This window comes from Bos grunniens, chromosome 5 (genome assembly GCF_055505025.1).
Source record: "Bos grunniens cultivar Pamir isolate PY7600 chromosome 5, Bosgru_T2T1.0, whole genome shotgun sequence".
Lineage (NCBI taxonomy): Eukaryota > Metazoa > Chordata > Mammalia > Artiodactyla > Bovidae > Bos > Bos grunniens.
The window spans coordinates 2,313,156-2,340,950 of NC_141169.1; the positions used below are offsets into that span (position 1 = coordinate 2,313,156).

The 27,795-nt window shown below is 45.6% G+C and overlaps 1 protein-coding gene across 1 annotated transcript in view; it reads left to right on the forward strand.

The window, feature by feature from the left end:
* The window catches only part of TPH2 (tryptophan hydroxylase 2), a 102,913-nt gene that overhangs the window by 10,010 nt on the left and 65,108 nt on the right, over window positions 1-27,795 (forward strand). The window contains exons 5-6 of the mRNA XM_086398683.1: window positions 2,284-2,351; window positions 24,150-24,346. Of these exons, the coding sequence (XP_086254809.1) occupies window positions 2,284-2,351; window positions 24,150-24,346 (265 nt within the window). The remainder of the gene's footprint in view (window positions 1-2,283; window positions 2,352-24,149; window positions 24,347-27,795) is intronic.

Consider the following 27,795-nt stretch of genomic DNA (forward strand, 5'->3'; position numbering starts at 1 on the left):
AGCATCTCATCTCAGTGTGCTTACATCAAAACCTCTGGGAATGTGTCCAGGTTTGGAGTATTATTTAAGCCTTGGCAAATGATTCCAGTGTTCTGCCAGGGTTGACCGATTTGGGATAGCTATGCTTGCCAGTGTACATTCAGCTGAGCACTTTTGGGTGCTGGTTGGGTCTTCAGTTCCCCTTGATTTAAATTGAGAGAGGAAGGGTCATGTCTAGCAGATACTCTCTAAGTGCTTGTGCTGCCAGATTTAGCAAATATAAGTATAGGATGCCCAGTTACATTTTCATTTCACATAAACAATAACATTTTTTTAGTATAAGTAATGTCGCAAATACTGCCTGAGTGTCTTATATTTTATCTGGTAACCTTATCCCTGGCATCAATTTACAATGGATGGCCAAGGAATTCTGTGTCTCTGTAATCGCTAGTGTAGCTAGCATCTCTGTTCTATTTTGCCAGTCTGTGCACGTTTCAGTGCTGAAATTTCTGGTTCGCCCATAACACTTGTGTAATTACCACCATGCTAGGCTGATGAGCCATGATGAGTAAATCACTCTCTTGTGTGCCTGGAAAAGGTGCAGGTGTTTGCCAAGGAGATAGTCAAGATTCTTTGGGAAGCCCAGCAGATTACGGTGCTGTTACCATGGTGTCTGGTTTGGCAGGAATCAGGGAACAGATGCTCAGATTTTCACATAACTCTTTTCCTTTCGTCGCGGCCTGCTTTCTCTTTGAGTGTTAAGGGTGCTTGGAATTCTTCAGTTTTACCATCCCAGGTTCCTGGGTGTGACTAGTGAGTGTTTAAATCCGCACTTTCTAGCACTTTCTACCTCTGTGGCATAAGACCTTTTTCTTAGGTCGCAGACCCATTTGTAAAGGTGGTCACAAATTTTGTAACTGTAATCACAGATTTTGTATATAGACATTGAAGGCTCTGTCAGCCTGCTTTTGAACTCCAGTTTAAAGACCCCCAATTCATAGCGAAAAAGAGAGTGCTAGCCTTGAGGGTGGGTGCACTTCCCTTCTGCAGGGCCTTCGGGTGACCTCAGGGCACTCACTGTCTCCCTCTGTTGCTGACCTTTTGTCATTGCTGAGAGAAAGGCTCTTGGCAGTGGACATTCTTTGTTTCTGTTTGGCATTCAGTCCTGTGAAGATTTCTGACCTCAAAGCCAGTTCTCCTTCAGCCGGAAGAGAGAGCAAAATGAGCTAAGTTTCCCCTTAAACGTGTCTGAGTGGATGCCGACTGGGCAGAGGCGGCTCAGGCCTTTATGGGCCTGTCCCGGTTCTTCTCCCAGAGCCGTGGTCCCGGCAGCCTGTCTTCTCGCCCGACCTTCTTGCCCAGAGTGGCCCTCCTGTCTTGGGTTTCCTTCAGGGCTCCAGGGGTTGCAGAGGTAAGAAGTTAAATTGAAACCATACCATCTGGGCTTCCAGCTGTTTGAAGAAACACCCCTGGGAAGATTGTCTGAAGGTACCTGAAAGAAAGGGAAATTGAAAGTCTGCTGACAAGAGAGACTCTTGAGTAAACCAGGAAGTCCTCTTAGAAGGATTCCACTTGATAGGAGAATGACAGACAGGATGGTTAATTTCCCAAGAGCGTGATGATGGGTAAAATCTTGAACTTGGCTGAAAACTAGTCAGAATTATAGGAACTCAGAGGGAAATGGAGCTAGCTTGCTATCCTGTGTCTGGATCCCTTGTAATCGATTTTGCTATACTATACTATACTATACTATACTATGCTATACTATACTATAATCGATGTGGCTATACTAATAACATACAGCAAAACCTCTTTAATTCATCCTAATTTGGGATTTTGATGATTATTCTGAGTGATAGAATTTTAATGCATGAACATTTACTGGTTATTTGCACAAGGCAATTAAATTTAGGTTAACTCACTGAAAAGCCATGTTAAAGGGATCTGTTTTATTGAACAGATAAGATTAATTTGTAATTAAGATCAGTTACATGTAAATGATACTTGAAAACCAAAGGATATTGTTCACAATATCAATTTGCTTAACTAAGCCATTCTGCTTACTTACGGCGAGGTTAACTTTAGTCTGAATTCCCACGCATCCCAAATTAGGATAGCCCAAATTTAATGAAGTTTTACTGTAAGTACAGTTTGCTTCTGCTCTGTCATCAAGGTGGTCATCCAAGGGGGAAAATTACGTTTGAATTGGACACTCAATAAACATCACAGCAATTTTCTTTTAGGCCTTCTGCAACTAACTTTTTTGGCAGTCTGTTAAATGACTTCATCTCTTTTCTGTTTAAGGGATTTAAAGACAATGTCTATCGACAGAGAAGAAAGTATTTTGTGGATGTGGCCATGGGTTACAAATAGTAAGTACCTGTGTGACTCTTTCCTGTGACTTGTTGCTGGCGGGTTAGGTAGAGCACATGCTGGGTTAAACAGATCTATCTTCCCGTCCCTTTTAACTTTTGCAGAAAGCGGACATCAACCATTTTATACACTAACCAACTCTGTAGGCTTTAAATGCCAACACAGATATTTGACATGTGGGTATAATTGCAAAATAATGCGTGCTGTGGGCCAAATGCCGAGTGCTACATTTTCACCATGGTACTCAGAGCTCAACTAAGGCAAGGAGCCATTTCTGTACACTCTGCAGGGCCTGGGAAATGTGTTTTTCCTGTTTTTACTTTTGACTTGACCTTTTAGTAACTCCCTTCCACGTCCAGCTTCCCCAGTGAAAGTAGAGGATCCCACAAGAATGACGAAAAGGCTCATGTAAGCAGCCATCACAGAAGAGATGTGGTTGTTTTATAGGAAAAGGAAACTTCCTATAACCTGGAGCGTTTTTGTTTTTTTTAGTTATTTATTATTTGGCTGCGTGAAGTCCTAGTTGTGGCGCTCGGGACCTTCCGTCTTCGCAGCGGTGTGTGGACCGGGGATCTTTAGTTGTGGCATGTGGGATCTACTTCCCTGACTAGGGATCAAACCCAGGCTCTCTGCCGTGGGATCACAGAGTCTTAGTCACTGGAGCTCCAGGAAGTCCCTAAACTAGAAGAGTTTCATCCCCAGTCGGGGATTATGCTTGAGGTGAAACTGGAGAGCCTTGGGCCTGGGCCAGGTGGCAGTGGCAGGAGGTTTGTGACTGGCAACAGTGAGTGGTGGTGGCCGCAGGCCACACCTGGAAAGATGGAGCGGACGTCAGGCCTCTGTTTCTTCTGCTCACACTAAGAAAAATCACTCACAGACCATCACCGCGCTGTCGCTGCTTTCCTTTGGTGTTCAATCAGCTACGTGAATCTTGTGAACAGAACACACTGTAAATCCATACCTGGTAGGGAAGTGTCTTTCTTCCTCTCATTGAGGCTGGTGAGAGGCTTGACTGTTGTGTGGGGCAGGTTTGTCCTCGGTGAGAATTCGGGACATTACGTGTGTTCTAGAGGGTACCCGTGTTTCCTTTTTTTATTTAAAGGAATCTGACACACAGGTCCTTAGAGCAAAGTGAGCGGATCCCCCCACACCTCTGGCTGGCGGTCCTGTGCTCGTTTCTAACCTCCTCTGATGCTTTGGATGCTCTTCCCTCCCTCCTCCCAAGGCACCCCTCACTCTTTCTTATAAGCATGAAAAACGGGGACTCTTCGGCACGCTTTTCCGTGTGTGTCTCCTCTCATCCTGACTCTTCTGTTCCAAGCAGGTTCTTGAGCCTCTTTAGACAACGGTGCCTTTTTGTCCCCTTGCAGCAGCAGCGTACTCACGGCTTGCCCTGGCCCAGGCCTGACCTCACGGCCCTTGCATCCTCAGCACCATCGCTGTTAGCTCCATCTCCCAGGGTCCCCAGTCAGATTGCCCAGTGAAGACTCTGATGGGCAATATGCACCTTTTCACATCAGGCCCTGGTAGATGGCCATGACCTTAATATTGGTCCCCTTGGTTCACAGACCCTCCCTGTGAAATCTGGTCATGTCTGCATAGACAGAGGGTAGGCAGGACAGGCCTTTGGGCATGAGCTGCCCAGGACATGGTAAAAGCTCAGTTCTTGGCAGAGCCTTTTTCTTTAGATAAAACAGATAGACAAAAATGTATTTAATACACAGATGCTCTATGGAATGTATTATATATATAAGAACAATTGTATGTGTGTGTGTGTATATATATATATATGTATATATATATATAAAGGATTTTGTCAGCATAGGGATCAAGTGCGTGTGTGCGTACTGAGTCATGTCTGACTCTTTGTGACCCTATGGACTGTAGCCCATCAGGCTCCTCTGTCTCTGGAGTGGGTTACCATTTCCTTCTCCAGGGCATGTTCTCAACCCACAGCTGTTGCTGCATCTCCTGCATTGACCGGTGGATTCTTTACCACTGAGCCACCAAGGAAGCCTGTAGTTACGATCAAGGGACTACCTCAAATATTAGTTATTTCTTCTTGTGGACCCCAGAAATTGGACCAAGACAGGCTTATAATGTAGTGACACTAGTAGAAACTGGTATACGTGAGTCCACCCGTTTCAAGGAGCACTGATAATGGGGAGTTTTATGGTCTTAAAGAAAGCATATTTGTCTGGAGAGGAGTGGAAAAGAGCATATAGTTATAATGATGAAGGGTGAGGCCCTCAAAGTGTTAACAAGAGCTTGCAGTTGCCATTTTCCATTAGCTAAAGCGTGAAATTGAGGCCTGGTGTCTCCAGAAAATGAAAGTAAAAACTGGAGGTTGGACGGGCTGCATGCAGGTGGAGCAGTCCAGGATCTGGTTCCCGTTTGGAGGGGACTGACTCCTAGTAACCGAACGTGCAGGAGGCTGAGATAGGCAGGGCACTGCCTCTTCATCATTACCTACCTAGACAGAAACCATTCTTCTGCAGTCCTGATGCCAGGGAGGTCAGATTACACTAGTCAGTGGATACAGCGTCAAAGCAAAGGGTGTTTGGATAAGAGAGTTTGGAATCCAGGGGCCTTGTAACCCTCTCCCCCTGGACAGTGCTGACCATAAAGAATAAGAAAGTGGTTCAAAGCTGGAGTTTTGGAGTCAGACAAGGCGGAGTTGGAGTTCTAGCCTCCCTGCTCCCTAGCTGGTAAGCGCCTCAGGCCCTCCTTCTGGGAAGTGTGTCTGACAGGAGGGCCCTTCCCGGGGCTGTCAGGGCTACGAGAGAGTGTGTATGCTGTGCTGAGCACGAAGGTGGCTCGCAGTTTGTGATCATTGGTGTCCGTTACTGCTCTTACATCCACCCCCTCCCTTTCCTCAGGCTGGCTTCTGCTTCCATCGATCTACTGGCTCATTCTTTAGCCATCTTAATAGCACCATTTATGCACCATCTTAGGAAATACTATAGTTTGAACATCCTGAGAAGTAATGCTTGAAAGAAAATCTCTCCAGTTTCTCATTTAAAAGGCTGCTCCTAGACTGATAACTCTCCATGCTGAACAGCCTCCCTCTTTATGGAGAAATTTCATAGAAAACAGTCACATTCCCATTTGGGTATGTGTGGGAAGCTGCCAAGATGCTGAGAAAGATCACCCGTTGCCTCGGGTGCTTCTTGTAAGTGGATGGTGTGAGGGGAGTGCCTGCCGGGAGTGGTGGGAAACACAAGCCTAGGACTTGAGGGAAGTGGAGAGAAAAGGATGGTTCCTTAACGCCCTTCATGTCGTCATCATTGTGGCTTCTCTGACTTTGAGGATGGATATGAGCTAGCTGTTACGCATGTGTGTGCATGTGTGCAAGCTCATATGATGGTGCTGGTGGGTTGGGGTACAAGTTCTTACAAATCCCAAGTGGGCCTGAGCCATGGTCTCCAGTGTGCCATGCAGTAAGGAAGGTTTCCTTTTGGTTTAACAGAAAAAAAGATGCAATTTCTAATTGCAATATGTATTTTCTAGTGCTATCGGCTTTCCAAGTGAGCAAAGGGGAAAGATGTCAATACAATAATTACTTAAGTTCACTTGAGTGGCTTCTGGAAGCATGCTGTGACTGCATTTTTCCAAACTGAAGCTTGGAACCACTGGCCTGAGGAGCCAGATTATTTGAAACTGGGGTGGTCCTGAAAAAAATTCAGCAAGTGAGGTTTCTGCAAATATAGTTTGGTAATAATAAAATTAGGGACTATTTGAACATGGGGAAAATAATTCCGTTCCCTGTCGATAGTTCGTTCAGGCTTTATAGACACTGAGAAGGTCAGAAATATAGATGGAGATGGAGCACAGATATTTTAGTGGTGTCGTAGCAATTGGCAGGATGGAGTCTGAGGTGTCAAAAGATGAAGAGAAGGAGAAGAAGCGAAATACAGAATAAGGTATATTGAAGCCACAGCCAAGAAGCCCTCTGGGGAATCCGTGTTGAATACCATATTTTCTATGATAGTCCTGAAAGGATAAAGCAGGGGGAAAGAATCAACACAAGCAAAGAGAAATGAAAAAATTCCACTCGATGATGGAAAAACAGCAGGCTCAAAGTCTGTGTTGCCATGAGACATAAAGCGGAAAGGGAGTGTGGCCGCATGGCATGCTGAGAGCTGTGCATAGGGGCCACTCAGGGGGTTTCTGATTGGCAGAGCTGCCGGGAAACAGGACTGATTACCCGGAGGCCTGTGGCTGCTGCAGACATGCCTGAATGGTGGGCCGCGAGGCTCTGGAAGGCCTGATTGCCTGGCCAGTAACAGCAGAGGAAGGCTTCATCAGTGCAAATATCACTCTCCATAGCCAACCTGAGATGGAAGGCGGTGGATGGGGAACGAATACACTGTTTCTGAAATCATCTGTGAGACACCCTGTCCCCCAAACCCTGATCTCCTCCACCCAAATAAAAGAAATCCTGGCATAAACAGAAAAAGAAGCCTCCTGTTTAGATAATGTGACAGGTACACGGACATGTACTTCAGAGGAAATGGAAGTACATGGCGGTGGGGTGGCAGATGGTATGTGGAGGAAGAGAAAATTTTGACTGTGGTGCTGGGGCTGTCAGGTCTGAAACTCTTCAGTTCTGTGTCAGTGGCACCTTTGTATTTAGCGCTGGTGTTTAGCTGCCACATGTCTGTAGGCTTCACGACTGTTACTCTGTGGGGAAGAGAAGTCAGTAATATACATACTTAATTGACTAGATATAAACACATCTTTCTTTGGGAGCTATTGTAATGATTATTCCTCAACAATAGGCATGTATATTTAATTATAATTTTGGTGGGGAGGAGCTGTACTTTTTTCAATCCATCTTATTCTCTTGGAAAAGAGGCCCTGAGCTCTGACTTTAATCATGCCACTCCTGTTTGCTTTAATTTAATATGACTGTGATTGTGCTTTGTTGTGAATGTACTTTCTTCTGGTTGAAATTGAGGAGGTATATGATTTTTTTGGGCTCCAAAATCACTGTAGATGGTGATTGCAGCCACAAAATTAAAAGATGCTTACTCCTTGGAAGGAAAGTTATGACAAATCTAGATGGCATATTCAAAAGCAGAGACATTATTTTGCCAACAAAGGTCTGTCTAGTCAAGGCTATTTTTCCAGTGGCCATGTATGGATGTGACAGTTGGACTGTGAAGAAAGCTGAGCGCTAAAGAATTGATGCTTTTGAACTGTGGTGTTGGAGAAGACTCTTGAGAGTCCCTTGGACTGCAAGGAGATCCAACCAGTTCATCCTAAAGGAGATCAGCCCTGAGATTTCTTTGGAGGGAATGATGCTAAAGCTGAAACTCCAGTGCTTTGGCCACCTCATGCAAAGAGTTGACTCATTGGGAGGGATTGGGGGCAGGAGGAGAAGGGGACAACAGAGGATGAGATGGCTAGATGGCATCACTGACTCAATGGACGTGAGTCTGAGTGAACTCCGGGAGTTGGTGATGGACAGGGAGGCCTGGCGTGCTGCGATTCATGGGGTCACAAAGAGTCGGACATGACCGAGCGACTGAACTGAACTGAACTGATGAATCTCATGTTTTTCTCGTGGGGCTGTTTCCTCTTTGATTTTCTTTTCTCTTTTTTAAGTCCATGGAAACTGAAATGTAAACAAGCAAATGCAAATGTCAGTAGATAAGGTAAACAAGAGAGTTTCAACATGTCAGAATTTGCTTAAAGTTGAAAATTCCATAATTTGCCAAGAAAACTCTGATTTTAAATACAGGAGTCCCAGTGATTCCCTAACATCACTCAGCCTCCGTTTTCTCACCTGTAAAATGGAGACGATAGTATTTCTTCCATCTCTCCCCCAGGAGTGTTTCAAAGATTGAATGAAATCAATGGAGCATTGCTGTACTTTGAACTTTACTGTTACCTTTATCAAACAACGGTGAAAGAGTCTACACCAGAAAGCTCTGCGGCTCGCTTCGACCCCTGACCCCCTGGCAGGGCCTTGGTGCTTTCTTCGGTTTCTCTGTTGATCTGAGAGGCAGTGTGTGGGTCGGCTAAGAGTGTAGGAATTGGAGCTGGACTGCCTGGGCGAATTCCAGCTTTGCCACTTACCAGCTGAGTGACCCCTGCAAACTGTTTGTTTTCTGGGCCTCAGTTTCTGTATCTGTGAAATGGAGATAACTCTACCTCTGCTCTGTGGGGTTGCTGTAAGGATGAAATGAGCTAATACGTCAGCAGCACTCTGAGTGTTGCACAGGAACTGCGATGTAAGTATTTGCTGATATCGTTACAGTACTTTTCTCACTTCAGTCCATCTCTCCCTTTCGTCTGCCCTCATGACCTAAATATTTTTATTACACTTTGGTGAACACCGTTCGTCATTCCCCTTGGCCAACACTTTCTTCAAGCCCTGACTTTTGTCAGATTTTTATACTGTTTTATTCATTGCTGAGTAACAACCCCCAACTTGGGCAGCTTTAAACAGCAAAGTTATTATCTGACGAAGTTTCTGAGGAACAGGGGTTAAGAGCAGCTCGGTTGGGTGGATCTGGATTAGGATGTCTCATGATGCTGTAGTTGATCAGGGAGGCAGTCACCTGAAGGCTGGACTGGGGCTGAGAGGCCTTGCTCCCAGTATGGTCACTCACATGGCTGTTGGCCGGAGGCCACAGTTTCTTGCAACATGGGCCTCTTCAACGCACTGCCTGAGAGTCCTCCGGATATGGTAGCTGGCTTTGTCCAAGTCAAGTTTCCAAAGGAGAACAAGGCAGAATCTACTATGCTTTTAAAAACTCAGCCTCAGAAGTGGCTCACCAGTACCCCTAATGCATTCTGTTGGCTTCAGAGCCCAACTTTGATACACTGTGAGAGGGGACTACAGAGTCACGATGCCAGGAGCTGGGATTCACTGGCTACTGTCTTGGAGGCTGGCTACCAAATACATTTAACTAGTGTTTAACTTTATTTCTTTACGACCCTCCCCAACTACTGTGGCACAGTGAGTGTGAATGCATTATCTGCAGAACTAGTTGTTGTGAGAGCAGAGGTAGCATGGTGTGGCGGAACATGTGACAGAACCTATAGGCTTTGGAGCTAAACAGAACTGGGTTTGAATTCCTGTTCCATCACTTACAAGCTCTGTGGCCATGAGCGCTGCCCTAGTCTCAGTGCCCGTGTCTTAAAATGGGCTCAGTGTCCACCTTGTATGTTTGGGAGGATTGTCAGTGCTTCAGGGCTCAGATGCTGACTGGTACAAGCTGGGGTTGATTCTATGATAGATATGATTATTATTATCACGTGCTGAGTAGCTGATGGTTCCTTGATTCCATGCAATCATCTGTTAAGCTTTAAAATGAACAAAGTACCTTAAAGAACGAATGAATTAGGGAATTTCAGGCCCCGACAATAGACTAGGTTAAAGAAGCTTAAAAAGAAAATGTGTGTGGTGTGTTTATATGTGTGTGTGTACACTATTGTGTCCTGTAACTCATGCACACAGCTGGCTTCTTCAGTCTGAAAAATTGACTCTCTGCAATACCTTTGCAGGCCAGTGGGTCTCAGCTAAGGTCAGAGGGAGCAGATAGAGGCTAGGCTGTGTTGGATTCATTTCTGAATAACTGATGGTGATAGAAATGTTCACCAAAGCTGGACTTCTCAGCTGTAATGCACAGGGGGTTTTAGCTTCCTTTTGTTAAATTCCTGCCATCTACTGGACATGGTATTAATTAAACATGCTGCTTATGGTCTTCCAGTAAACTCTCAATGAGCCTTCGAGATAGGTATGCAATCTCATTTTGAAGGAGATAGGTATGCGATCTCATTTTGAAGATAAGGAAACTGAAGCTCAGAGACATTAGGAAACACACTAGAGTGACAGAGCTGATAGTATCACCTGGATAAGCACCCGTGGTTGATGCTTTAATTTCTCTGAAGCTGAGTAGTAAATGGAAAAGTAGAACGAAAGCAAATATTTGTAATCCTAGGTTTGTTTCCCAGATGACCAGAATCGTTTCTGAAAAAGACCACTTTCAAGTGTGCCTCTCTTACAGAATCTAAATGTCTTTCTTTGCTCAAGAAGGCACATCTCTTTCTTTTTGGTCTGGAAGTGGCTGTAGAATTTCCCTTGAGATAAGTTGAATTTAATAGTGACAGAAGTAAGGGACTTGGCATTTTAAAAAGTCATTCTTCTCTTTACAGAATTCTCAGATGTTTGAAATGCACAGTTCTTGTGTGTACTTAATACACTTCAGACTTTATGAAGCCAGGACTTCGGCTGGCCCTGTCTGACTGCAAGGCCATGCTGTCTCTCCTGGGTGCCTGGGACATCTGTCTGGCCCTGGCATGGCAGAGCCGCATCCTTGCCCCGAGCAGCGACTTCACTCTGTCTCAGGCCCTGAGCTCCTCTCCTCCTGCTCGGAGCCTGACCCTTGGAGGATATATAACGGCTGGAAATAAACATGGTTGGGTTGAGGCTTGAAAAACAATTGCCAGGGATTTGTCCCTCTCTGGCTTTTTCTAGTTGCTAGACTATTTCTTGATTTTTTTGATTTACAAAATTGCACCTTTTATGATTCATTTGCTCAAAGTGTAAGTACACAGCTAAACAAATATTCTAAAACAAAATAGCCCCAAATGGGAACTAGCATATTTGAAAAGTGCAATCACCCAGCCCAGCAGGCTCATTCAATTTGGGTGAGCTTGTGAATATTCTATTCAGCACCATCAGAGGGAGAAAGAGAGAGAAAGCTTTCATTCAACATGGAACTATGATTACTCTGAGCTCCTCTTCCTATCAAAACAGAGATGGGCATTTTTTTACCACCTTCCTTCCTCCCACCCACAGCCCCACATACCCCTAGTCGTCAAGATGAAACGCCCTGGGACTAAGGTTCGGCAATGCATTGTTCATTCTAAGCTGTTGTGCTCAGTGGCTCAGTTGGGTCTGACTCTGCAGCCCCATGGACTGCAGCCTACTGGGCTCCTCTGTCCATGGGATTCTCTAGGCAAGAATATTGGAGTGGGCGGCCATTTCCTCCTCCAGGGGATCTTCCCAACCCAGGGATAGAACGCATGTTTCTAAAGATGTTGAATAGATACATAATTGTGGACTGGGTTTTCCTTGGAATAAACATATTGGATTTCCAAGCCAGCATCTCACCTCTTAGGTCTCAGTTTTCCCTTCGCTAGATGATTCAGCAGGATTCAGCCAAAGGCTTGTAAATGATGATCAGAGACAAAAGCTCTTCCCGGTCTCTTACCCAGTACTGTGCATTTTGGGGTTTACCTGCTCACAGGTAGCTTTGATGATTTAGCTTATGTTTGAGCTAGAGAATTACTGATGCTGAGTTGTTCCTACGAGGCATTTGCAATTATTGCAACTTGCAGAAAAATAACTGGGGTGGCTCCACCTCTCCACCTTTCCAGAAATTTCAGTTGACCTTAGCATTTCTCATTTCATGTGAGAAGAGCCATGATTTATGGACCCTGCATGGTTTCAGAATATAGCTTAAAGGACTGCATTACTAACAGGACTCGTGAGTGCCAAGTTACCTATTTTTAGATAGCCGAATCTTAATTGGAAATGTAACAAATAGAAGGTGGAGCAAGAAGGAAAGAGAAAAGTTATGCTTTCTTAACAGAAAAAAACTTAACGGGGTTTCCAAGTTTTTTTGCTTAACAACATTTTCCTCATCCGTTTCATTGGCAGGTGGCCACCTTGATGAATTATGCAGTCTATGGTGATGGGGGACCGGGTTTAATTTTTTCCCCTCTCTGCCCATTTGAGAAGAGGCACCTGAGAAGGCAAATATGTTTTCTCCCTGACTGAGCTAATTTTATCCTATTCCATTATCCTCCATTGATTTGCTTTCCCAGCTTTTGAATGAAACTGAGATGTATGTGGCTGTTTGGGTACTTTGTGACTCCTGCATAAACACCAGTTGTTGATGCTTTAATTTCTTTGAAATGGAGCGGTAAATTGAAAAGTAGAACAAAACCAAATATTTGTCGTAATGGGGTCATTTCCCAGATGACTTGAATAGTTTCTGAGGAAGGTCACATTACAGATTTCAAGAGTCTCTCTGTCTTGGAGAATCTAAATATTTTTTTTATTTCTGCCCAAGAGGCAATGCTTTCTTCTTTTTTGTTGTCTTAAAAAATATCTGCATAGCCCCTTCCATTTGACATAGGTGGTATCATACACAAGTTGAAAGCAAAAGCAACAGAATTAAATAACATGGGTTTTTAAAAAGTTATGCTCTGTATAGAGTTCTCAGTATATTTTAAATGCACAACTCTTGTATGTATTTAAAAGACATCAGGCTTCATGGAGAATCATTTTCGTGCCAAATGTTTATCTCTACCTGAAGTTCAACTCAATGGCTGAAATGAAAGGAGCCTGAGGATTCCTAAGAAAGACAAAAGGGAAAATGGATTTGGAAAAGTTTTCTCTGTCCCATTTTTGGGGCTTGGTGGATTTTTCAGGTGTGTGTCAGTGCTTTAGTAGAATGCTGTCTGCTTATAGCACGGCTCCCACAGCTGGGGAAGAGGAACGCGGTGCCACCGGGGTGACTTACTGAGAGGACCTCTGCACCAGACTCTAACATCTTTCATGGGGAGTGAGGTGTGAGTGCTTTTACTTTGCAATGATTTCCACAAACATGAAGGATTAAAATTACTTCCACAACTGCTGTCTGAGAGGTGAATGGATTTATAAGGAAGAATGTGGTTTTTCATCTCCAGACCCATTTCCAACCCTGCAGGGAAGTGATGAAATCTTTTTCATTTCTATACACCTGGAGGAAGTGAACCAACTATATTGAGTACCTTTAGATACGAGGCGTTGACCCTGGAGCTTTGCAAAGATGTCCCATTTCATACTCTGTTGTGCGGTTGTCTTACTTCTCTCAGTTTCAAACGAGGAAACAGAGGCCAAACTCAGTGCTAGGTAGACTAGATTTTGCACTGAGGCATGTTGGTTTAGAGTGGGGTCTCCAGAGCTGTTTCTGAATCCCAGCACTGCTATGCCACTTACTGTTTGATCTTGGCTAGATTACTATGTCTGTAAGCCTTAACCTCCTTAACTATAAAGAGTCATTTAATCACTATATAAGGGCAGTGGTACAGAAGAAAATCCATGTCATGTGCTATGAGATTATTGTTCTTATTACAGTTAAGTGGACGGTGGACAAATGGAGGCTGCTGTTAGGCCTATGAGCTGTAGGGTGACTGCATTCCATCATCCACTCCTGAAAGAGGCAGGTGGGGGCCCAGCAGTCAGCAACATTTGGTCCCTGTTGATCAAGATGCAGGATATAGGGGATTTGAACTTGCGGTTCTGGGAGACCCTAGCCTGAGTCTCTTCATCCTAAAATTGACCTGAGATTGTTGGCTGCTCTTAACTTTTAGCTCTTTTCTGGGCTGCATTCTCTGAGTTCCCCTTCCCTGTGTCCCTGTATCAATGGATGTTAGACCCGCTGTTGCTGCTGTTGATATTTAATTTCATGGTAGTTTTGACAGAAGAAAATCACTCCTCTAGAATGTGGTGAGGGCTTTCTGCAAGGTAAGAAAATGGTGGGAAACCCTATCCTGGGGTGCACAAGACAAATAAAAACATAATTTCCAGGAGTTAAATCTCTCTCCTGGAGGCTCCCTAGGTGTAGTAGTTTATTTTCATTATGTCTCTTGTACAGGCAGCACCAATATTAACAATGTGAGCAAAAACACTAACGTTTTTGTTTGCTACCATCTGAAAGTTCCTTAGGGCCTATAGACTCATTTACGAAAATTCATGTGTGCAACTCATTTGCAAAAGCAAATAAAATATGTGATCATAAGTGCTCTTTACCTGACTGGCCTAGGGGACTTGCTGAAAATGAGTTTGTGCCTTTGCAGTTTTCTCTCTGGTGTGGTTTAGCAGTCCCCAAGCGCCCAGCTCCTCATCAAATGAACCCCTCATCGAGCCACTTAAGGTCAGATGACTTGAATGGTTGCAAATCTTGGTATAACTCAAGATTTAAGTCACTGTACTGATCTGTGAGTTTCCTTTTTGAAAAATATAATTTAATCATTATGGCTGTGGCATTGAAAATATCTTTGAAATTTCATTCATTAAGATACCTAGCCAACTTTGACAATCTCGGGGTGGGGGAGATGGGGTAGGAGAAGGGAGGGAGGGGACACGTGTATACCTGTGGCTGATTCATACTGACCTGTGGGAGAAATCAACATAATATTGTAAAAATAAATAGATTAAAAAACAGATGTCTAGCCAAGGAAACGTCTCTGTATTTAGTTATGTCCCTTTGGGCTTCCCTGGTGGCTCAGAGGTTAAAGCGTCCGCCTGCAACGCAGGAGACCTGGGTTCGATCTCTGGGTTGGGAAGATCCCCTGGAGAAGGAAATGGCACCCCACTCCAGTACTCTTGCCTGGAAAATCCTGAGGACTGAGGAGCCTGGTAGGCTACAGTTCATGGGGTCGCAAAGAGTCGGACGCGACTGAGCGACTTCCCTTCACTTTGGGTTTGCACAGGCTGCTTTCTTTCGTGGTGATTTTGGCTACAAGTGTGAGGGGTGACAATGCCTAGGAAACCCAAGTGAGAAAATTAGAAACGCGAAACCTCTGCCTGTAAAGTAAGCAGGACATAAAATTAATCGGAAGTTTCCAGAAAACGTATAGAAATCTCAAAGTCTTTGGAGCTGCTTTTTCCATAGCAATTAAAATACATGAGACAGGGATGAGGTAAGACAAATACCTGTCTGCCAGACTTTTGGATAAACAACTGTACTTTTTTTCAACCGTTAAATGTGTGGCTTGTTTTATTCTGATTGATTGATTTACTTATTAACAAATATTATTTATTGAACACCAGTCTGTTCGAGGCTTTGTTCTGGGAGTGGACAAGGCTATAAAAATGAACAAAGCAAACAAAAGTCCCTATCTTCAAGGAGTACCCATGGTAATGGGGCATAGATTGAGCAGAATAATAATTTGGATATTTTACTTGTTTATAAGTAATTTGGATATTTTACTTGTTTTCCCCCTGAGTACTACTGATAGTAATTTATCATAAAGTTATTGAGTGTCTTTTGAAGGATGATTTTATCAAATTCGAGAGCCTCAGACTTTTCTCACTGACTCTTAAAAATCAGTAGATGAAAATGGCATTTGCCTTCTGGTTAAACTTTAATGGACTTTATCTACTTTACTGAGAATTTCTTTCTTTTATTCTTATTTGTAGCAACATTTTTTTTTCCAGTCTCAAAGACATGAGCCATCATCTTGTGGGACATTTATTGACTATATGGTTCTACTCTGGTGACTCCGGGCTGCAGGCGATGCTACTCGTGAAGGTGGTGTCAGCCAGCACAGTGTTAGGTGCTGGGATGGTTACTGGCTGTGGGGGAGACTCATCCAGGACTGATTTCCACATGTTGGTGTGTCACCTGGTTTTTAGCAGTATGACAAATGCTGAGCAATATTAATAAGTTTTGAAAATAATGAGTATTTCCCTTTTTAAATATTGTTGTTGTTCAGTCGCTAAGCTGTGTCCAACTCTTTGTGACCCCATAAACTCCAGTCTTCCCTGTCCTTCACTATCTCTTTCAATTTCTCCTTTTACTATCTCCTCTTTCACTATATCCTTCACTATCTCCCAGAGTTTGTTCAAACTCACGTCCATTGAGTCGATGATGCCATCCATCTCATCCTCTGTCACCTGCTTCTCCTCTGTCGTCCCCTTCTCCTGCCCTTAATCTTTCCTAGCATCAGGGTCTTTTCCACTCACTCAGTTGGCTCTTTGCATCACATGGCCAAAGTATTGGAGCTTCAGCGTCAGTCCTTCCAATGATTTTCAGAGTTGATTTCCTTTAGGATTGACTGGTTTGATCTCCTTGCTGTCCAAGGGATTCTGAAGGGACTTCTCTAGCACCACAGTTCGAAAGCATCAGTTCTTTGGTCCTCAGCCTTCTTTATGATCCAACTCTCACATCCGTACATGACTACTGGAAAAAACATAGCTTTGACTATACGGACCTTTGTCAGCAAAGTGATGTCTCTGTTTTTTACAATTGCATTAGATCAAAATCAAGATTATTCTTAGAATAATGTTGGAATCGTGTCAGTCTCACTTTGCCATATTCTTACGTGCTCTGGATGAGAAGGAGAGAAGGTGAATTACAGATAGGGAACGAGGCAGAATTCAGGGTATGCCCAGTGAGAAGTGCAGCACACACGTCTCGATTTGAGGAGGAGCAGAAACCTCATGCCTTCCTGTTCCAATAATCTTTCTCCAAAGGCTTTGATCAAGCCCTCAGAGGAGCTGCTAATTTCTAATGAGTTGCAAAATTGATGGATTTTTACATGTCACCTCTTCTCATTTCCTTTCAGCAGTCCCAGGTGGAAGTGTCCAAGAGAAATGCCTAAGATGGGAAAGGAGATGAGAGATGAGGCAGAGGTGAAAGGGGCAGCGCTTAAGTAAGTGAGGCATCCCCTGCCCCGAGGAACGTGTAATGAGATAAAACAGAAAATGAGTCTGTCCCTGTTTCTGTTAATACCAGATTCACCCATCCCCCCTTAAACAATTCTCAGTTTCTCTTCTGCTCTGTTTAGTCCTTGCCACAGAGGAAATCCATCTGTTTCCCAGGAACACAACCTGCATCATGATTCAGCCAGCCTTGCCATCCTGATGTGATTACTGTCAGTTGCAGCCTGTCACATCTTCCTCCACTGAGTAGGGGAATTGCTTCTTGACCCCAGAGTTCCTCTAAAGATAACACAAGCAGAGAAACTGGATCTCCTATTGGGAATTTTAGCAGCAGGGACTCCAGGAGGTATCCAGGCTGGACCGCCATAATCAAATGTTTTCCAGTCCCCCAAATTAAAACATTTCTTATACATATGTATAAGAAAAGGAGCTTGCTGTTGGACCTGGTGGAGGAGATCAGACAAATAGTTAAACAAAAGCTTATTCATCTGGCTGTAGGGAGAACTTCCGTAACTTCAGCCTCAGTGGGGGTCGATGTTCCTGGATTTCAGTGTAAAAGTGTGGTTGTTAAGCAGCATTGTTTTAACAAGCTCAGGACTTACAGAGAATAACCCTGTGCCTGTGTGCTAAGTCGCTTCAGTTGTGTCTGATTCTGCGACCCTAATGGGGTGGGTGGGGTCCAGGCCCCTCTGTCCATGGGATTCTCCAGGCAAGGGTACTGGAGGTTGCCGTGCCCGCCTCCAGGGGATCTTCCTGACCCAGGCATTGAACCTACGTCTCTTGTGTCCCCTGAACTGGCAGGTGGGTTCTTTACCACTAGCGCCACCTGGGAAACCCTAGCTGTATCTGTACCTGCCTCCAGTTAGGTTTGTCTATGTACTTTCTACCCTCTCCTCTCTGTAAGGAACAGATTTTTCAGAATCATCACATTGCCTCTAGAAAAAGTGGGATTTTACTGTCCAGGCAGAAGGATGCCTCCCACAGCCTTCCGTATTTCCCAAGGAAGTTCTCAGTCATCTCTGAGTCACATATGGTACCAGAAGTTTTTCCTGTCGTCAAGCTAAATCCTGATGGTGAAGGTTCTGGTCCTTTTCCTCGCACTGTCCTGGCTGACCGATGGTTCCCTATCGTGTTTGTAACATCTTAGTTGGCCATTCTTTGGCAAGAGGGCAGAATCCGCGATGAGTGGTAATTACTGAAAGTCACATCTGTGTTTCTCCAGTGACTTAGGAATCTATGAGCAATAATTTTGGTGGTTGCTTAGAATTCTGGAATCGCAACTAATTCCATAGAAGTGGAGGAGACTCCCTAGAGATCTAATTATAATATTCACTTGTAATTAGTTTGTTGAGGTGTCTCATCTTGTTGGGGTTTATACCGATGTAAATGTAAAATGATTTTATTTTCCCCACTCACTGCTTTCAACTGTATTGTGTTGAATCCTACTTTCCTGCTGGGAAGCAAGTTCCTTAGCAACATCTAATTTCCTGTCATTTTCAATTATTAGAATAGTCTCACCAGGGTATTTAAGACCTAGGCCCATTCATTTAAAAAGAGCTTAATCTCAAATTTGGTTCAAAGTGTATTCTCCTCCTCAGTTCTTTGGAGTGTGTGTGTGTGTGTGTGTGTGTGTGCATGGTTTAGAGATATCTTTCCTTCTCTTCTCTCTTCTAGGACTTTGTTCCTCTGGAGTTGGGCACTGGGAGGAGGGAGAGAGGAGGCTGAGGGCGTTTTGTAGGGTTGTTTGAATGTCAGGGGTGGGCAGGCCACAGGCCTCTTGCACCCTGGTTTGGGAAGGTTCTTTCTGATGAGGTGGTCTCTACTGCGTCCGAGTTTGGGCACCCCTCCTGCACGCACCTGGCCGTTAGAGCCACCTTGTCGGGGCTGAGGGGAGCCCCTGGAGCCCCCCTCTGTCCCCTGAGAGTTGAGCAGCACTGCTGGAATGGGGCCGCCCATCTTCCTGGCGGGCACAGCATGTGGGTCCCGTAGAGGCTTCTAGCCATCACCGGGCATCACACCCATGTTCCCGTGAACCTCAGGTTTAGAGGACGCCTGTCCAGGGTGCGCTCATCCTCCCCGGAGCACACCACATTCCGGGGCCTCCAGACACTCTCCGGGGCCATCTCTACCAATCCATTCTTTTGTTTCTTCGGTTTTAAAATGTTACTATTTATCTGTTTTGCCTGTGCTGGTCTTCAGCTGCACACGGACCTTCTCCAGCTGTGGCGGGCTGGAGCTCCTCTCCGGTCCAGGCTTCTCACTGCAGAGGCTTCTTCTGTTGCAGAGCATGCGCTCTGGGGCACACTGGCTTTAGTCATTGTGGCTCATGGGTTCAGTCGTTGTGGCGCGTGGGGTTTGTTGTTCTATGGCATGTGGGATCTTCCCAGACCAAGGATCAAACCAGTGTCTCCTGCACTGCGAGTTGGGTTCTTAACTACTGGACCACCAGGGAAGCCCTCTACTGTTCCATTCTGGTGATAGCACCAGGGAGGGCATGGATATTCTGCTCCGCAAGCGTCCAGATGGGAAAAGAGAGGCCAGACCCTACCTCTCGAGGGCTCTGCAGGCCTTATAAATGATTCTGTGGCCCAGGCTGCCCTCTCCCCTCAGGGAAGGAGAAAGAACAGGGATTTCCCCTCCAACACTGGCCTCCTTTGCGGTCCTGCATGTCTGACTCCCTGTTAGACTGGTGGGTGAGGTTTGGTGAGGCGGGAAGGTTGGTACGAGAGGGGTTTGCTGGTGGGAGAGCCATTTCCGCTCCTCCTACCAAGCCCTGCAGGGAGGTGGTCGGCGCCAGTTGCTGGGAGCTCTCTCTAGAATGTGGACTGCTTCAGGACTTCAGCTGTGGGACAGCAGAGTTTTAGGACGCTGGGATGTGATGCCTATTACGTGTGTGTTATGACATATACCCAAGGATGGGTGCATAGTGATATGTGGGTATATGTCCTAGGCCCTAGAAAGATCGGGACACGACTCTGTCATTCTTATACATAATTCACAAAAGGCCTACAATCCCATGACAAGTACAGAGAAGTGTAGCACATGCCGATTTTTCTCATGACTACCATTTTTATTTTTATAAATGTCAAATCTCAAAGTTTAAAAAAAAATATGTGGGTGCCCCTGCATTCCTGGTGCCCCCAGCACTAGCTGGCAGCCTCCCTGAGAAGGTTACATGAGTGAATAAATAAGACAGGACTTTGTGGAATCTCCAGACACATGCTGCTCTTGTGATAACATATGAGACTTTCTGTATTTAAGTATGGATACCTATAAGCCTTATTTTAATTTGGTATGTGGAAATAAGCTGGTACCTGGAATAAATTCTTTATTTCATAGGTGTATGCTGATCGGTTAAGACCACAGCCAGTCTCGAACCTGACAGACTGAGTTTTAAGCTTGGCGCCGTGATTTAGTCAAATGACTTAGCTTCTTGAGCCTTAGTATCCTTAGCTGTAAAGTGTGTGTGTGGGGGTCTACTTCAATGAAGTTGTGAGAATCAAATGGACCAAGTTAAATAAAAAGGCTGAACTTAAAAAAACTGTCTGGCCATAGGAAGCTCTCAAAAATGAGCTATTATTATATACCTGTATCAACTACATAGAAAAATGGGAAATGTCTTTTATTTTGTCTCTTTTAGGGATATTTTTAACAAAAAATAAATGGGTAAAACTAGCCTTTACTTGGTGTGAAGCTGATATTTAAACATTTACCTTAAATAGTTACCCAAGATGAGGGGGTCAGAGCAGGGTAAGAAATTTCTTTCTACGATCAGTGAGAATTACCTGTTCAGGGAAGCAGCAGAGCACTCCACCAGCCATTCACTCAGAGAGCAGCCTCATTAGTTACCCAGGCAGGACAGACAAGTGGGGACAGATGAGACTCTATGTGACCGTCTGTACCCCCAAGATTGCCATGCTGGAAATTCATTAGTAAGTAACAGAGAGTAATACAGACAGTCCTCAACTTAATGATTCCACCTCAATATGGTATGGAAGTGAAATGCATTCAGGAGAAACTGTCCTTTGAATTTTGATCTTTTTTCTCAGTGTGGCATGCAGAGAAATTCTCATGATGTTGGGCTGTGGCAGGGAGCCACAGTCAGCCTCCTGATTCCGAAGCCAGGTACCATTCTATTTTTCACTTTCAGTACCGTATTCCATAAGTTGCATGAGATACTCACCACTTTATTATAAAACAGATTTTGTGTTAGATGATTTTGCCCACGTGTAGGCCAATAATGTAAGTGTTCTGAGCACATTTAACATAGGCTAGACTAAGCCATTGGAGAAGGCAATGGCAACCTACTCTGGTACTCTTGTCTGGAAAAATCCCATGGATGGAGGAGCCTGGTAGGCTGCAGTCCATAGGGTCGCTAAGAGTCGGGCATGACTGAGTGACTTCACTTTCACTTTCATGCATTGGAGAAGGAAGTGGCAGCCCACTCCAGTGTTCCTGCCTGGAGAATCCCAGGGACTGGGGAGCCTGGTGAGCTGCCGTCTTTGGGGTCACACAGAGTCGGACACGACTGAAGCAACTTAGCAGCAGCAGAAGGCAATGGCACCCCACTTCAGTACTTTTGCCTGGAAAATCCCATGGACGGAGGAGCCTGGAAGGCTGCAGTCCATGTGGTCACTAAGAGTCAGACACGACTGAGCGACTTCACTTTCACTTTTCAGTTTCATGCATTGGAGAAGGAAATGGCAACCCACTCCAGTGTTCTTGACTTGAGAATCTCAGGAACAGGGAAGCCTGGTGGGCTGCTGTCTATGGGGTCGCACAGAGTCGGAGATGACTGAAGCGACTTAGCAGCAGCAGCAGCAGCAGCAGACTAAGCCATTGGAGAAGGAAATGGCAACCCACTCCAGTGTTCTTGCCTGGAGAATCCCAGGGACAGGGGAGCCTGATGAGCTGCCATCTATGGGGTTGCACAGAGTCGGACACGACTGAAGCGACTTAGCAGCAGCAGCAGCAGCAGACTAAGCCATCACATTGGGTAGGTTAGGTGTCTTAAAGGGGTTTGTGACAGCGATATTTTCGATTTGTCACGATTAACCCACTGTAAGTGGAGGAGGGTCTGTATCACCCTTTCTCTCTACCCCAGCTCACACTTTTCTGTCTTCTTCCTGTTGGCTACAGTCAGTTCCCCTTTGAAATGCTGCCTGTTTGCAGATTGATGTCGAAGGGAAAAGTTTGACCTCATGATTCTTTTCAAATGGCTTCTCAATATTTCATGTGTTGTTTCAGCCTCATCGCTTTCTACCTTCTGATTTGCCCAGCCCTTATGAGCGTAATCGTCTTCCCTGCCTTAGATTGATTGTGTTGAATTTTCTAGTACCAGAGGCAGATCGCTTATATTTTTATTTCCTTACATCCTTTCTATTTTTACTCTTCATTTCAAGCTTTCTTCTAATTCATCACGATGCTAATTTTTAGCAGTCTTAATCTTCACAGCAAATATTTGCCAGGTTGTAATTTTTTATTTATTATCAACAATCAAATTCAAACAAGGCTAATCGTGTTCTAATTTGGTTTGTCATAAGCCCTAGTCTTGGTACTTAGAGAAAATAAATGTTAATTTCTGGGTTTTTCTTCAGTATGTGTTATTCGTTCATCCTTCATGTACTGCCGTTAGTTTTTTAAAAATAAAAATAATTTGGGATGATGGGAAGCACATTTGAACCTGAACCTTAGAAAGCATTTTGGTAAGAACTTTTGAAGTCTGTAGAGTGGGAGCGGGATCTGCTGTGAGCCTGCTCTGATTACTGTTCCCCACCCCTTTGCATTGCCCCAGGGGTTCTTCTGAGTGACCACAGCGTGGAGCAGCTTGAGGGGCAGTGGCTGCCTGTGCCTGCGCTCCTGGGGGGCTGCTGTGCAGGCTGGTTTATGAGCTCAGAGAGAGACTCCCTAGCCTTATGCATGTGTGTGTTGGACTTCCACATGCTGTGTGGGTCTTTGCTGACTGCGGGGTAGAACCTGTGACAAGTGGCTGGGGGTGGCGGTCAGGGGATTTGGCTGGTAACTGTTGAACATGTTATGAGGAGTTTTCTCCAAGCCCAACTTCACTTTCAGAATAGGTTTTGTAATCAGAGGCTAAATTCAGATTCTGCTTCCTCAAGCAATAGTTTTCGAAAGTACACGTCCATATTCTCCACTTCCTCCTGGTTCGCGTGGCCTCAGGAGCTCTGGTCTCTGCTCCTGGCTGCCACCTGCTGTTTTTCTTGTTGTTTCAGTCGAGAAGTCATGTCTGACTCCTTGTGACCTCATGGACTGCAGCACGCCAGGCTCCTCTGTCCTCCACTGTCTCCTGGAGTTTGCTCAAAATCATGTCCATTGAGTCAGTGATGCTATCTAACCATCTCATCCTCTGCTGCCCCCTTCTCCTGCTGTCTGTTATTAGAAGAGCATTTTTAAACTCAACTTTCTGTCAGGGAACCTGCACATCCTGCTTGGCCAACAGTCTCAGCTTAAGTTGTGCCTCCTCCAGGAAGCTCTCCCTGACCACTCTAGTCCAGGGTTGCCTCTCAGTGTTCCAAACCAGACGTCAGCTCCCTATGACTTATGGGCTGAATCCAGACCATCACCTGTTTTTGTAATCCAAGTTCTATTAGAACATAGCTACATTCTTGTGTTTACATCTTATCTGTGGCTGTCTTCAAGATATGATGGCAGAACTGAGCAGTTTTGATAGAGACTGCATGGCATATAAGCCTAAAATACTTACTTTTTTTGCTTTTTACAGAAAAAGTTTGCTGTCCTTTCTCCTAACAGACAGGTCTTAATGTGTGCACCTCTTAGCATGATGTCTAATAAATGCTCCCATTTTGCAGTTTGCAAAACTCTTAAATTCCACGGTCCTTTAGTGTTTCCCAGGGTATTGCAAACTGAACAAATAACCTCAAAATTATCCTTGGAGATTGGGGCGAGCTCCCCCAAAGGACAGAGGATCTATGGGCAATTTTATTTTCAAAAAGCAATATCCATGTTTTACTGTTGTCAGGGGATTGCAGACAAAGTCCTCAGAGCACAGTTTTATATGTAAACCAGTTGCTTCAACCCAGAGCTCTTACCTTGTTACGGATCCCAGCATCAGAACAAAAGTTTCATCAAGTGTCCAGAAGGATGTGTGAAGACATAATAAATCGTTTATGTGAAAGTTTAAACACAAACACAAACTTAGAGTGTTAGCATTTGCTTCAAGGACAGAACCCTTAGTGGGTGCGTTTGAGACGCTCAGGCATGCCACTCTGCAGCAAGCTGACTCGCATGGGCGCGAGGGCGGGGACGCACGCACACAGCGGCGCAGAGCTAGACTCATGCTTTTCTCCTCTTTGCTGCCTAGCGGGCAGCCCATCCCCAGGGTGGAGTACACGGAGGAAGAGATCAAGACTTGGGGCGTCGTGTTCCGGGAGCTCTCCAAACTCTATCCCACTCACGCCTGCCGGGAGTATTTGAAAAACTTCCCTCTGCTGACGAAACACTGCGGCTACAGGGAGGACAACGTGCCCCAGCTGGAAGACGTCGCGGCGTTTCTGAAAGGTGCGCTCCACACGGGCTCTTTCAGGCTAAGCGTCCTCGTGGGCCTGCCAGGGACACAGGGGGTAGCGACTGCCCTTTTCCCAAACAAGATAGGACTCCCTCTGGTTTAAAAAGAGAGGGCTGCTCCGACAGTACCTGGGCCACCTGTGGGAAGCAGGTGAACAACCGAACAGTTTATTACGCTAGTGCTCACAAGTGAAACAAAGTTTTATACTGGATGAAGAAATATCATGGATAATGTTGAGCACAGTGACTTTCCTCTGTCAGGGAGTCAGTCAGATCACTAAAGTGCTGATGTAAGTCACGCTCAGGGTGGTGGTGGTGGCGGCAGGGCAGTGAACACGGGGAAGCGGAGTCAGCCGGCGCATTCTCTGTGTGGCCGCTCTCCTCGCCGACCCTGCTGGGATGGCGACCGGGAAAACTCTAGGCTCTCGCAGGGCTGGGGGTGGAGGTGAAGCTTCAGCGTGGTCCTGCTGCTTGCTCTGTCCTTCACTGTGGCTGAGTCCTCGGGTTCTGCTCTTCTCTCTCTCTCCCCTGTTTCAAGTACGCCGGCTCTAAAAGCTGAAATCTTGCGGCCTGCTTCCCTCCCTGGAGCTTCCTTCCTCGCCTGCCTTCCCCGTTTCTATCGGGGGTGATCGATTCTTTAGGCTCAGATGCTAAGGACGCCTGTCGCCTAAAGAGTAGTTTTATTGCTCCAGGCAAAGGCGGGCCACAGCAGGTCAATGCCCTCCGAATTACGTGTCCTGCCCTGGGGGCCTACTAAGGAGTCTGGGAGTGTTCCAGGAGCAGGCTGTGAGCAGCTCCTGGACGTTTTTCTAGTTGGTTGGTGGGGAGGTAATTGCGAGTAGTCTGGGGTGTACGTGCTTGTGGGCAGCACACAGTTAACTTCTTCCACCTGGTGGAGGTTTCAGTTTCTGCAAAACAGCTCAAAGAACACGGCTCACAATATTGTCCATATTCCTTGAGGAAGAATGAAAGGCCCTTGACTTTGTTTAATGGCTGCAGTATTATTATTTTGGCTTGCTTGACTGTTTTCCTTTCTCTTCTTACTTCTCTGATTAAATTTATTCATTGGCAAAGAGTTTTCCACAGACAAAAGGCAGGCAGAGGATACGGATGGGGTCTATTCTGGGAAGGCCTCAGAGAGTCCTGCTCGTTAACACTCTTTCTCTGAAGTCCTACCCACCCTCTTCCCACGAGACTTCATCAGCCTTTGTAGAAGCTTCTTATTCAGCTGTAACAAATTACCACAGGCTTAGTGACTTAACGTGAATGTATTATCCTAAAGTTCTGAAGGTTAGAAGTCTAAAATCAAGGTCTTGGCAAGGCTGGATCCCTCTGGAGACTTCTGTTTCCTTCCTTTTCAGCTTCTAGAGTCTATCTGCATACCTTCCCAAAGAGCCCTTCCTCGCCTCACTCTGACCTTTGCTTCCATCACCTACTTGCCTCCTTCTCTGACCCTCCTGCCTGCCTCTCAGAAGCATGCTTGTGAGTGGCCCCACCGGGATAATCTGGGCTGATGGCCCCAGCGCAAGACCCTTACCTTAATTACATGAGTAAAGTTCATTTTGCCATCTAAGGGAATGTACTCCCAGGCCCAGGGCATCAGAGCAGGGGCTTATGGGAAGGGCCTAACTGGAGCTGAGCTTGCCCCAGTCTGCGGGCCCGCCACTTCTAGCTCGAGCCCCGTACTGAGCCTGTCCTTTTCCTTCCATCCAGTGCCACACTCAAACTGAGGCCTCATCGTTGCATCCCTGACAGCAGTCTCTCCTCCCCTCTCCTCTCCTGTCCATAGCTCCCAGGTGAAGCTCCCTAGAATTCCTTTGTTCCTGGCATCTGTGCTCAGAAGCTATCAGTGGCTTCCCCTTGATTTTACTGAGGTTGGCAAACTTTTAATTTTTTTTGGTAAGAGTCCAGATGGACAGTAAATATTTTAGGTTGTGTGGGCCAGGAGCCAAAATTGAGGCTATTAGTACATACTTATATCACTTTGGGAGAAGGCAATGGCAACCCACTCCAGTACTCTTGCCTAGAAAATCCCATGGATGGAGGAGCCTGGTAGGCTGCAGTTCATGGGGTCGCTAAGAGTCAGACATGACCGAGCGACTTCATTTCCACTTTTCACTTTCATGCACTGGAGAAGGAAATGGCAACCCACTCCAGTGTTCTTGCCTGGAGAATCCCAGGGACGGGGGAGCCTGGTGGGCTGCTGTCTGTGGGGTCACACAGAGTCAGACACGACTGACGCGACTTAGCAGCAGCAGCATATCACTGTTTAAACGTGAACATTTGAAAATGCAGAAACTATTCTTAGCTCACAGGTGTATACGAACAGGCAGCAACCTGGGTTTGGACTACAGACCGTAGTTTGCTGGCCTCTGCTTTATAACAGAGGCAAGCTCTTGGCTGCTCATCCTCAGCTCACGGCCCTGACCCAGTTTTCCCAGGGTGTCTCCTGCCAAGACCACTCTGCACAAACCCTTTGTTCTAGCTGTGGGTCTTCATATCATTACTTAGGCTCTGCGACTTGCTAGCATAGTCGTCCCTTGTTGTTCAGTTGCCAAGTTGTATCTGACTTTGCAAACCCGTGGACTGTAGTGCGCCAGGCTTCCCTGGCTGTCACCATCTCCTGGAGTTTGCCCAAGTTCATGTCCATTGAATCAGTGGTGCCCTCCCACCATCTCATCCTCTGTCACCCTCTTCTTCTTCTGCCTTCCCAGCATCAAGGTCTGTTCCAATGAGTCGGCTCTTCGCATCATGTGACCAAAGTATTGGAGCTTCAGCGTCAGCTCTTCCAATGAGTATTCAGGGTTGCTTTCCTTTGGGATGGACTGTTTGACTTCCTTGCTGTCCCAGGGACCCTCAGGAGTCTTCTCCAGCACCACAGTCATCCCTCCACCTACTCAAATTCTTTGTGTTACTCAAGACTCGGAGCGAGCCCTGGATTCTCTCTGAATCCTGATTGTAACAGCCACCGTGACCTCTCCCTTTCCCGATTTCATCCCAGATCATGTGTGTATCAGGGGAAAGGCAGTCATGGCCTGACAGTGGGTCCCCTGAGAACCACCCTTAGCGTGATGGTTAGGGGACCAAGCCCTGGGCATGGTTGCCATCCATGGCATTTGTTACTGAAAGAGTTAAGAACCGCTGATCAGTATCACTCAGTTAGCCCCTAATTATGTGATACCTTATGCTGGTTTTAACTAGATTCCATGTTCCCTGATGGCCCCGCCTCTGGCTTGCCTCTCTTTGTTTCCCATGGAGGTATGTATTATATATTTACCATGGGCTTGATTAGTCCTATGAGGATTGGTTTTTACTGCTTTGTTTCTCAAACCCCAGTAATTACATTACCATCTCAATATTTTCCATATCTGTCACCTAGTTTAATATTTTTATGAGGGGCAGTATGGTACAGAACAGATTGTGGATGCAGAATGCCTGGGCTT